Source organism: Nicotiana attenuata, unplaced genomic scaffold (genome assembly GCF_001879085.1).
Source record: "Nicotiana attenuata strain UT unplaced genomic scaffold, NIATTr2, whole genome shotgun sequence".
NCBI classification, from domain to species: domain Eukaryota; kingdom Viridiplantae; phylum Streptophyta; class Magnoliopsida; order Solanales; family Solanaceae; genus Nicotiana; species Nicotiana attenuata.
This window is the reverse complement of record NW_017674934.1, coordinates 34,479-47,354: the sequence shown is the minus strand read 5'-3', so window position 1 is coordinate 47,354 and position 12,876 is coordinate 34,479. Positions and strand designations below refer to the sequence as shown.

Sequence of the window (12,876 nt, the reverse complement as noted above, 5' to 3'; positions counted from 1 at the left end):
AAAATAGCCATTAAGCCAAATGTGAAATGAAGAGCTTTACTGGTATTTTACCAGTGTGGTCATGGTCATTGCTGGGGCACGCTGAGTTTGGCCGAATAGCAACTCTCATTGAAATAAATTTATGATACTAAAATTGAACTTCTTTAATTATAAGCGCCATGATCTCATAGCTCCATAGCATTTCTTTGCAAAAGTCTAGTTCCTAAATTGCATGAAAACGGGGATGTGTCTAATCCAAATTAATTTGTCGTAAAAGTGCATTTTATCCCTCTTTTATCCCAACTCATCCAGACAGATAACGGAAATCATCACTCCAAAATTCATTTCAATCCGACTCTCTTTACCGTCTGTGCTTATAGGATCAGTTTTCGGCCTATAAGACGATAACAACAACAAACCCAGTATATTTGCAACAAGTAAGATCGACCGAAAAGAAGACAAAACAAAAATAAAGGAGAAATGAGGCGGGTCCTGCTGGGCAACAAATATAATTGATTGATACTATTATATACACTACAATACAACAAATGATTAAAAGGGTGGACGCCCAAGGAACTACGATTGAACCAAAAAAGTAACACAAAAAAGAAAGGTCGAGGAATTTGTGGAATATGGTCAGAACGGAAGTTGAAGGGTTTTGGCTCTCCCCCCTAATAATTTGACGAGCAATCAGCACCCACTATTACCCAAAAAAAGAAAAAGAAAAGAAAGAAAAAAAAAAGCTGAAAATAAATATATCCAAACAAATTGCTAAATTTGCGAAGACGGAGAGAGAGCCCCTTCAGACCTCCGAGCAGCCTGGCCTGTAATCGATGACTTGTCTGACCCACGAACATTATATCTCTCGTAAACTTTTTCCCGGTTCTCCGACCACCAAGTTTCTGCTTGGTGCTCCCCGAATCTTCTGCGGCTGTAGAATTCAATTACAGAAGAACTATTATATCAGAATCATTGTAAGCAATGTTTTCTGAGCATAACACATTGATCAATAGATAATACAGCTACTTTTCCAAAAAAAATCGGATACAACTTTTTCTCCAATGGTGTTGTAGAAAGCAAATGTGAAATTCTTTGTACGAGGACCACTTTATATCTTTGGTAAATTGAGCAAAATCAGTCACGAAAAGTGATCAAGTCAATTACCTGAAGCGTACACGTTTCAGATCTCTAGTGCCATCTCGAAGAGCTACGAGTGTTATATACACTCCAGGCTCGTATTGCTCAATCCATTCAGCCTCAATTTGGTTAGGATTGCCAGGAGGCAGAGAATTTCTTGGTTGCAGTCCATTTTCATTGTCTTGTAAAGGCCCAGAGTCTTTATTACTATCAACAGCTTCAGAGGCACTATTGATGCGCATCTCTGCCGCACTGCCATTAGGCAGTCTAACTTCAGCTCGATCATCTATACCATTGGAGGTCAGGATTTGACTGCTTGTAATAGCTTCAATGCTGCTAGAATCCCTTTGCGATTTGCTGGGGCTTTGCATTCCAAATGTACTGAAGTCCATGCTGGTTTGAGAGGCCATATAAGAGCTAGCGATAGAATCAGATCTAGAATGGCGTTCCCCATTTGCAACAGGATAGTGAATGCCATTCACGTCCACACCATTTGGTAGGTAAGCTAGTTTAAGGCTCTCTACGTCATAAGCCCCAGGTGGCAACCTTTCAGCCATGTCTTTGAGCTGTAAAAAGAGAAAAGAACAGGAAAGAAGCACCTTTGCATTCAGCCAAAAAAACAAGGGTCCGAAGAGATAATTGGTCATTAAGCAATAGACCTAAATAAAAACTTGAACCAACATTTTTTCAATTTGAAAAGACTGCATATATGTGTGCGCGTATATATATATACACAAATACATATGCATAAACATGTACAGTATGTATTTTTGTGTGTGTGTGTGTGTGAAAATACACGAAATGTATGAGCAAACCTGTGCCGTCAGCGATTTTATAACGTCTTTTGCCGCTTTGCATTTAGCAGATTCCTCTGCCGCCAAAACCATTGCTTCCTGGGCTTTTTTTGTTGATTTCTGCAGCTCCATCTCCTGAAGTTCACAACGATGTCTCAGGTTCTCAACCTAAGTCACAGAAAATTACATCAGTTAGAAGGAAATAGGAAATACCATATATATCAAGCAAAACGTAAAGCACCTACAGAGATCTTAACATACCTGGGCCCGTAATTTATGAACTTCCTGATTTAAAAGCTCATTGGTCTTTTTCAAACTGTCAGCAACACTTTTGGAGAATGAAAGTCCTGCTGTGGTAGGTACTGGTGTCGCTGAACGTGGTGGACTTGCCTTCCTAGAGAAAGGTGATACAGATCTGGAACTAACACCCGATTGGGTAATAACTGGTTTTGGAACTGCCCAACGCAGATCACCAGCGGTCGACAAAACAACATCTTTCAGCTGTAACAAAGGAGCTTGAGAGGAACGACCCAAGGAAAATGTATCAGCTTTTCTACCTTGTTTGACTGCTTTACTATCTAGCTGCTTGATTAAATCAAGATTTGGTGGCATTCCTGACTTCACTGATCGTAACTCAGCCTTGTCCAACCGGTCCTTGTTCTCACCAGAAAGGCGAGGTCCAGCACTTCTCCTGTTATTGATTCCAATCTCAGCCACCTTGCTCAGTTTTGTAAAACAAGAATCACATACACGATATGGTTTGTTTGGATTTGGAGCCAATGCTGCCCTTATTGCTTTTCTGGAAGTACATGCATGGCAATGCACAAGTCCGCAGTTGTAGCAATTGTGCCTTTTCCTTGTGAACCCAAAAGCCTGTCTACAGGCTGAACACTGAGACTGCTCAGCACCAGAAACCCATTTGTGAAGACATATTGCAGCACTGTAATTAGAACCACAAGCAATATATTTCACATGTCTGTCCTTCAAAGCTTCAACCAAAGTAGGGGATTTCCGGTCCTCTACATCCCCATGACCTAACCTCCCATTGGCTCCTTTTCCCCACGTATAAACCTCATTTTTGGACGTCAACACAGCCACATGGTATGAACCAGAAGCAATATCTTCGACAATTTCACCAGAAAGTTTGTCTTCTACCAGGCAAGGTAACTTCCCATCAGAATAAGGGTTTCCAAGTTGTCCATACACGGTACTTCCCATTGTAAAGACGTGACCAGATGTGGTCAAGCAGACGGTTAAACTATGCCCACAAGCAATCTTGTGAAAATTGTAATCAATAAGTGCAGGCACACAAGTAGGCTCCAGCCGAGGTTCTTTATCACCATGTCCAAGACGACTTTTGTCTCCATCTCCCCAAGTAAATAATTTTCCAGATGAAACACTAGCACTAGACTGTGTGACGATAACTTCGACAACAGCAGCAGTATGCCACACTCCACATGCAACGGCAATTGTCCTCAGACCTGACAGAGACTTGACCTCTCGAGGAAACAATACATTTTCCCTATCACCATGGCCTAAAACACCAAATGTTCCATCTCCAAATGTGAAGAGCTGCCCAGTTGATGTTATTAAAGCAGTATGCCATGGACCACAAGTTACTGCTGCAACTTGAAGTCCTTCCAGAGGGCCTGAAATTCTCTTTGGTATCCAGTGACTGACATCAGTGCCATTACCAAGAAGCCCAGCATTGTGTGTGCCATCCCCCCATGTATATAGTTCACCAGCCATTGTAACAGCACAGGTGTGAAACTCACCACATGCAACAAAGTCAATGCTGCAAAAGGACAAGGATTCAACAAACCGAGGTTGAGTGACATCTTTCCCAACACCGTGGCCAAGCCGGCCACCAGATTCTTCACCCCATGTAAAGAGTTCACCTTGTCTGGTGACAAGGGCAGCATGCTTGACCCCACAAGCTATATGATGAACATCCAAAACTACATTGGATTCGAGTGGTCTTGGAAGAAGCACATCTGCCCTTGTGCTCACTGTACTGGAATTTTTTTCAGGTCCAACCTTGACAATGTTATCACATATTACCTCACCCCATATATAAACATCGCCCAAAGCATCACAATCATCTGGTGCAGAACCATGACTAGAAGTACTAGGGGCACTGGAAACACTAACTCGGAACACGTCTGAAGCAGATCCTTTGGCTTGAATGTTTTGCATATTTGCTTGATCCAAAGCTACATGTGACCTTTCAGACTGCACAAAACTATAAGGTTGATAACTCTTAGGAGAAGTATTGGGGTTGGAACTTAAGGAAGCGTCTGGAGAGCTAATTTCTTTTGTAGCACTAACAGAACTAGAACTTGGACTATTTGATGTCAAATCTCGACTATCCTGCAAAATAGTTTCAGATTGTAGAGGACATTAGAAGTTTGATATTAGTTGCAACTCTAATGCACCCAAACGGAGTACTAAAACACTAGTCGACTGAAGGAGACTGCAATTATTTTTCTTTTTTTGTCTTCTTTCTTGTATTTTTTTTTTTTTGGAACGTGGAGGGGGGGGGGGCACTGAGGATCAATATCCGATGAGATGAAACCAATTCAAGTCATTAATTAATACCGATACAAATTAAACAGTCTATCTACCTTCACAAGTTGACAAGGGAGGGGGTAAGGCTTGCGTACAGACTACCCTCCCCATACCCCACTTGTGGGATTACACTATATTTGTTGTTGTTGTTGTAATACAAATCAAACATATTCCTCATCAGGATTGCAAATACAAGATTCAAAGCAACAGTCTATATAATATTAATCACTTCATTACTCACACCTCACACATATCACTATCTCTGTCAAGTGTCACTTCTTAGATATTATTATAGTTTTGTGCAGGAACGTCTCATGCTGAAAACATCATCACAAGCTAGCATAAACATCAAAACAAAGAAACAGATAAACACAACCAGTTGCCAGTCAGTTTGCCAAGACAAAACCCAAATCGAGAACTAGACAATGGCATCCATTGCTATTTCGCAATCAGTAGAGAGCTTCTATCTTATAGTTTTATACATATGATTGGTTATTAGGTAGATTCTATACCACGTTATAATGAGATGTCCACACAAAACAAAAAAAAATAAGAATGACTAAAATTCAGCGACTGGTGTTATGAAAAACTGGCAGATGACAGTCTAAGGTAGTGACTATAGACCAGAATGGAAATATTACTTGCAGTTCATATGAAATATACCAATCAGAATCATGCACCAGAAAATGATTCAAGGTCAATAAGAATTATCAGTTCTCAATACTCAATCCTTTAGTATACGAATTAAACAAGAAATAGGGTAAACCACTCTTATAATTAGACAAAGAAGCAGCTAGGAAGGTAAATTTTACATCAAAGTAGAGGCCTCCATCACTCCAACCATCAACCTTTGAGCGCCCACCTTGTCCAGAAGATATCAAAGCTTTCAAACCAGTGATCCAGAACTCTGCCTCGACCTTATCCTTACAAATCTGAAATAACAAGATACATGTGTAACTCAACGAAAACCAGAAAATGAACTACATAGTCACATTAAAGGGTAAACTTGGTCTATATCACTAACCAGATCGAGGGATCTTTTTCCGTAATTATATATGAGCGAGAAGGACAAGTAGTCCTTTTCAGGACGGAGATATCGTCGAAAAACAGCCTGATAAGTTAAACAGGTAAGATTTAAGAGCTAATCCCATTTGTGGAACATTTCAACATTATTTCGAGTAAGGTATTCTACATAAATGAAAAGCAAAATTTATTCAGTAGAGAAAATGGATGAAGATAATCTCACAGTTCTTTGCCCGGGAATGATTCTAGACACCGAAGCTAACTTTAAACTCTTTTCACCACTGCTAGAGATCCAAACTAGAGACGATTCATCCTGAAAATTTCCCATAAAAACTAACATGAGCACAGTGTTCTCAAAGACAAAAAGCAAAAAGAAGAACCAAGAATTGCTGCTGCAGAGCAACAACTAAAGACGCATTTTAGTGAAAAAACAAGCAGAGGAAGAGCTCATGGTACCAATACTGGAGTGCCACCTAAACAAACAAAGTCCCAAGCCTATACTGCACCTGCCTTAAGGGCTTAAGCACATCTTTAGCAACACAACATGAGCACGCGCACAAGTTCTAGAAAGTTCAGTGTTTTCCTATGTTGCTCGGACTCTCCAAAAATATCGCCGGGTGCGTGTCGGATCCTCCAAAAGTAGTGTATTTTTGGAGGATCCGACACGGGTGCGGCAGCATTTTGGAGAGTCCGCGCAACATAGGTGTTTTCTCACCTATGTTGAGTAAACCCAAAATATACTAGAAAAATTCAGAGGAAGCTCCTCTCAAAAGGGTGCCTTTTATGTATATTGACCCTCGTCACTTAAAAGACTAAAGAAATCCTCAATGGATGATGGGTGAAAGTTGCAGCAGAAGAATGAATAAGGTCGGTGATTTAACATGGGAGGGGAAAGCTATCCACCATTTCTTCTTTTTCTTTCTTCCTGTAAAATATGACCGATGTTACCATACTTCACGGGATCAAGAACATTCTGGGACTAAATTTTAATTTTAAAGATAAACAGAAGATGTCGTCATTTCAGAAGTCAAATTACCACAATTCACTAGTCCCCTACCAAATTGTGAACCAAAATCTGACCTTTTGAAAATAATTCAGAATCAATTTGAAATGCTCTTTTGATTAATTTGGAACGCTTATAACACAAATTGTTTACATGTTTTAATCAAATCTTAGTTAATTCAAATTCTTATCCTTTCATATCACATTATGCCAGTATTTTCTGTCTATACATCCAAGTCTCTTTCTTTTATAGAAAAAAATAGCTGTCTCTATATCCAACTATTGTGAGAATGTCGTCCCTATATCTAACTCTACTGAAAGAATATGGGGTTCCAACAATATCTCCTCCCACATATTCTATTACCTTCTAGATTCTTTCTCACTACAGAAATTAAATAGTTTATAAAATTTTATTAAATATACTGTGACATGACCTAAGCAAGCACATCAACCAGATTTCATTTAGAATAATAGAGTTCCCATTCCATGAACTGAAAGATGAACATATTACTGGTTTTCATGAAAGTTCAGACCTTTATTTGATGGTGAATTTGTCTGTCAGACTGTCACAATATATCAGCTGATGTAGTAACAGAAAAAAGAGCACTAAAAAGAAAGCAACCACTTCCAGATCAAGTTGTGGGTAGGAAACACATGTGGGCATAGAAGTTTTTGAGACGAGATAATTATTAGTAAAAAATTAAAGAGCATAAAAAGGTACAATTCATATAAGTATTGAGGTAATTAAGAAACCTAAAACTAACTTTTCGCTGCTTTTCCTAGGATTTAGGTTTACTATTTCAACTCCCTTTGAAAATGTTACTGCTGGTTTATAGTCACATACAAAACTCACCCATACTGCTTAAAGTTCCAACATTTGTCTATTCTGATTCATTTAAATCAAAATAGAAGTAGAAAGTTCCCAAGAAATACTAATATAACATAGCAGGAGACTTGTTATTGAAACAAAAACACTGTACAGCATCAAGAGAATCATAAGACCATGGTGAAGCTCAAGCTCGATAAAATGCAATATAGTAAGCATGACACACCTCTAAATCTACACACTCAGCAGTATTACTTCATAAAGCCCTAATAACTAAAAAGTGTACCCATGCTAATGCCAACTTACATTAGAAAGTCTAAATGGATAGAACTTGGGCTTCCCTTTGCGGCCATATTTCAACAGTTGAGCTCCTTTCTTTAAAGCAATTAATGCCTGCCAATGGTAAGAGAAATGAATCTAGAGAAAACATTTCTTCTGGAACAAGATCGTAATGCATTGGGATGTATGACTAGAAGTAGTTAGGGGAAGAGTTAAATGAATAAATGAGTTTTTTTAATAAAAGAGAGTTACACAAAAATTTATCTTTTAAACATATTATCATTTAATAAGTAATCACATGCTTCAGCCACTAATTTACAACAAGTAGACTAGTAATATGCGAGATTGTGCCACTAACTTCTAACAGTTTTGCAATCAGAACTTTATCTCCCTTTCGGAATAGTAGCTAAAAATAGAAGAATCACATCTTAACGGATGACACATGTCCTAGACTTTCTATATGCAACTAATTTATGGATATCTTTCGCAATTCCAGTGGAAATACTATGTTACCTTAAAAAACGGTGGAAATACTGGTTTCAGTCTAACATTCATTTTGCAACCAAATGATAATGATCGGAGTAAGATAAGTGTTACTGCTTCTTAATACAGCCAACTAAGGGCCTGAACTATACATAAAGCTGGTAAATTTGAACCATGGAAATGTGAATAGGGTCATCTTGGTGAATAACCCAATAACATCCTTCCTGAGTCCAATGCTTTAACTCCTGTCTTTAAAGTACAGCCCTTCTCTAAATTCTCAACCTCAAAAACATTAACTAAGAATTAGCATCGACAAGCACAGACAGATACATTTGGACCTACAGAATTTCTTCTCTGCCACACTGCCACCACGCCCCAAAATCTCCAAACACCATATCTTACTTCAAAGTACAATCAATCATGAATCAATCAAGCAAGTTAGCTTCAATTCCAAACTAGCTGAGATCAATACCGATAATTACTTCTAATCACGCACCGAAAGAAGAAGGTTTAATCAAAGCTTTGTCAAATTGTAATAGGCTTCTCGTAAAGATGCGTTTTTTATCCTCTAAGACTACATCTGCATTACTGTGTTTTAAAGTACCCAAACAAATGAAGAAGTTCAAAAAGATCTTCAAACTGATAAAAACTAAAATATCATAATAAAAGTAAAGGGTGACCTGGTCAATATCACGGTGGGCATCACCATAGCTAACAAGATCTGCCATTCCATGTGAAAGAGCAACCAATTTTACACCACCACCGCCACCTCCCCCACCTTCCTCCGCTCATCATCTACTCCAACGACCACCGCCCTCCTTCGTCCGTACACTACCATCCACACTTCAAAATTCTTTCAAAAAACTCTCCAACCTTAAAACCTTTTAAACATCAAACCCTAGGGATTAAATCCTTACAGATCTGAACAACTCCACCGCTTACCGCTTTTCACCGGTCAATTCTTCAAGTCAAACAAAAGTCGTCTAAGTCAAACAATAATCGTCGTGGTTTTGTATTTTTCAACAAATGTTCCGGCCGTTTTCCAGTGGCCTGAGAAATGTGGCGCCTCTAGTGAGCGGTTACCGGCGCCGGCGGAGTGAAAATTTTGACAAAAGGTAAGAAGAATTGTGTGTGTGTGTGTGTGTGTGTGTGTGAGAGAGAGAGAGAGAGAGAGAGAGAGAGAGAGAGAGAGAGAGAGAGATTGTTGAAGAAGAAGAAGAAGGAGGTGGTGTCCGCGTAAGTACAGAGATGGTCAAAGTAAGAACACAAAAGGCAAGCAAATTCTCTGAGGAGAAAATTAAAAGGAAAGGCATTTCCAATGCTTTTTTTTCTTTAAACAGTTTTACCAGAAACTAGACAATTCAGAGTTTCACACCCCATAAAAAACAAAAGTTAGAATTTAAGTTCTAATTAGAACAAAATGTTTCTTTCATGCCCCTCAAACTTATAATTTCTACACTTCACTTTAACTGTACAATTATTATTTTATTTTATTTTTAAGGCTAGAACACTTCTTTTGATCAGGAATTTCAGAGTTCATGAGTCAAATTTAGCATTTGATTTTTATATGAAAAAATGACCTTTTCTAATTGCTACATGAATATTACTCCAATAAAAATAGTCAACTTTGAATTGATTACTTTATCATCACTTATAATATTCTAGGATATTGCTTAATTTTTTTAGAAGTACTAATGCTATCACAAATATTATTAAAAGTACAAGTCACATTTCATCAAATCTTAATTTTTATTAATCTATTTTTTCATTTTAAAATTTAGAATTTGAAAAAAAAAAGGAATGAAAAGTATGAGTGGCCCTTAAATATTCAGTTGACATGTGATAAGAGAAAATTATTATTTTTTATTTAAATAATTATGTAAAGTTAATGTAACATTAGTTTAACTTTAAGATATGCAGAAGGCGAAACTAAATATGTCAGGTTTGAAATACATAATAAAGAATTTAAAGTTTCATCAAACCTTATTTTTAGTGGGAAAAAAAAATTGAAGGGCCACTTATTTGACATCATAAAATCAAGTCATTAACTAACATGAAGGTAAAACCAAATGAGTTTGTCTTAATGCATATATGAGTGATACAATTTTTCTCACTTCATTGGCTAAGAACATGTACATATTATGATCTTTCAATTGCAACAAACATACAAATGAATGAACGAATGGTTCATTTTATTATTTTCTCATTTTGTTTTATTTCACTATTTGTTAAATATAGAGAAAAAAATAGCATTAAACATCGTAATTGAAGAAAACAAAACATTAAATAAATAAAAGACTCACAATTTCAATAATCCAAGTCAAATTCATAAATCAAGAGAGATTTCATTATTCATAAGCGTGCTTCAATAAAAGACTAATAATATGTACAACATTTTACCAACAATGTCATTTAACGTTTGACAGTGTAAGAATTATATCAAAATGGCAACATCTAAAGTGAAGGGGTGAACTAAACAATTTAAAGAGAAGTTGAGGGGTAAAACTGATTCTACATTTGTCTCTGTTGCATATGCCGATGTCATCGGATTTAGACCAGACGAGGGATGCTGGTCGGGGCGGAAGGCTTTTCTTTTTGACCGATTAAAATGACGAAAATGACCCTTTCAACTAATATGTTGACGTGGCATGTTATGGTGTTATATTATTCTCCTGTTTGTAGGGACGTGGACCTTGACCATTTGTGTGCTTTGTGATGCCACGTAGGCTCAATTAGGGGTCCTAAATTTAAACCATTAATTAAAAACTTTAAATAGGTATTTAAATATTATTGTAGTTGAAAAAAAGTATTTTAAGTTGATTCTTCATAGGAGTGTTTTATGTTTTTGAACATTTATAAAAGATTTGAGGAAGTAATAAAAATTGATTCTCATAATGAAGACCAAAACATTAATTTGGGACTAAACGAGCGTGTACCTTTTTTTGAAAAAGATAATTTTCACTCATAATTTAGCAGCTTTTCAATTTTAATTACTTGAAATATTAAGGAGTATTACATGTGGTAAAGAAAGAATACTAAATTGGGTTAAGCCTTTCCCCTTATTCAAGTGTTATATGGTGGGTTATGGATAATTAAAGTTTTTTCGATTTTTTTTTTTTTTAAGAAAAAAGTGATTGGAGGATAAATGACTAAAAAAATCGGTTTTATGAAAGAAATTATGCTATATGTAGCTTTAAATTTTAGTCGACAATAAACTCCCTTTCCTTCCTAACTTTGTTTCTTCATGTCTCAACTCAACATAGACCCTACATTAATGGATACATCTATACCACCTAAACCCCCTAATCCAACTTCGAAAGATACAACTACATCTTTAGATCTAGGGGGGACTACCATCCTTTAAGGATAAACTCCTTTCTCCAGACCCAATAACCTTCTTGCATGACTGGCAAGTTTCCTCCTTACATAATTCAAATGATTGCCATGAGAACACGCCGAGTCCTCCAGGCCAAGAAGATCCACCAACCAGCGATCAAGCAATTATGCTATCACCAGAAGAATTACAATGGCTTTACGAACCATGGAAATTCTCGGTCATTATCAAACTTTTTGGTAAGCGTATCCTCCATCAATACCTCAAAAAAAGCTACAAGAACAATGGAAACCTTCTGAGCAGTTTTATTGATTTGGACAATGACTTCTACATAGTCAAATTCTCACAAGAAGCCAATATGGCCAAAGCTCTTCACCAGGGGCCTTGGTTCATTAATGGACATATTTTGTCTGTCAAGAAATGGGTCTCTAATTTCGTAGCTTCTAATGAAAAATTACATTTCTCCGCAATATGGTTAAGACTACCCCAACTCCCCACGGAATTTTATGATAGAGCCGTTCTCTCAAAAATTGGGAATAAAATTGGTAAACTCCTAAAAGTGGATGCTTGCACATCCGCCACCCTTAGAGGTAGATACGCCAGATTATGTGTAGAAATTCCACTAGAACACCCCGTTAGACCTTTCATCTACATAGGCTGTTATAAACAACCTATTGTTTATGAGGGTGAAAACATCCTTTGTAGGAACTGTGGCAGATTAGGCCACATTAAGACTAACTGCAGTCTCATTAGTAGGGATACTATACACACTAATACCTACTTTCTTAGTCCCACTAATGTCACTCAGAGCCCTACTGAGGATGACAAATGGAGGGTTGTCTCCTTCTCTAAACAAAGAAATCATCCTCCAAAAGCCATTCATCACTCAAAACCTCCCCAAAAAAGAGTGGATTACAAGGAGGGTATGGGCTTCAAGACAAAAACTTTTGATGCCCATATCGAAAAACTTTCAAACACTCAAAACTCCTATTACAGAGAAAAAGTTTTTTCCACAATAAATCCCCTCAATACTTCTTGTGATGGTTTGGACAATATCAACAAGTTTGAGCTCCTGAACACAAATGATGATAATCTTTTGCCACAAACCACTACGAAAATAGGCAACAACATACGACAAAAAAGACAATCCACCCACTTGACATTCCCTATGCAAACTACGGTTTACATGGGCGATAATTCAAGCCATGTGGCCACACACGAAGAAGCTTCCAACCCTACTAGCCACTTGGCTCCCCCAGAATATCCCTAACACATTTACCCATGGTTTTACTACAAAACCACCGGGAAATATTTGCATGCAAAACAATCCTTCTCCCTCGCAACAAATGGCACCTACACTTCCTAGCCTCCCTAAGATAAAAGCCAATACGCAAACCCATTCAGATAACATGCAAATAGATATCATATCTTCCATACAAATCCCACAAGAT

General features: G+C 37.4%; 1 protein-coding gene across 1 annotated transcript; it reads right to left on the bottom strand.

The window, feature by feature from the left end:
* Positions 1 to 472: 472 nt before the first annotated feature.
* Positions 473 to 9,392, bottom strand: LOC109219475. The gene is made up of 9 exons (XM_019383935.1): positions 8,772 to 9,392; positions 7,636 to 7,722; positions 5,725 to 5,814; positions 5,503 to 5,589; positions 5,291 to 5,410; positions 2,172 to 4,280; positions 1,932 to 2,078; positions 1,144 to 1,682; positions 473 to 910 (listed from the first exon to the last, which is right to left on the bottom strand). The coding sequence occupies exons 1-9, from the start codon at positions 8,817 to 8,819 to the stop codon at positions 751 to 753; spliced, it is 3,387 nt and encodes a 1,128-aa protein (XP_019239480.1). The 5' UTR covers positions 8,820 to 9,392; the 3' UTR covers positions 473 to 750.
* Positions 9,393 to 12,876: the final 3,484 nt, after the last annotated feature.

Excerpts from the sequence above, each read along its gene's own strand:
- LOC109219475 (XM_019383935.1), bottom strand. The coding sequence starts at position 8,819 with ATGGCAGATCTTGTTAGCTATGGTGATGCCCACCGTGATATTGACCAG. Across the intron at positions 2,079-2,171 it reads TTCATAAATTACGGGCCCAG|GTTGAGAACCTGAGACATCG; the intron begins GTATGTTAAGAT and ends TCTGTGACTTAG. Across the intron at positions 1,683-1,931 it reads TAAAATCGCTGACGGCACAG|CTCAAAGACATGGCTGAAAG; the intron begins GTTTGCTCATAC and ends CTCTTTTTACAG.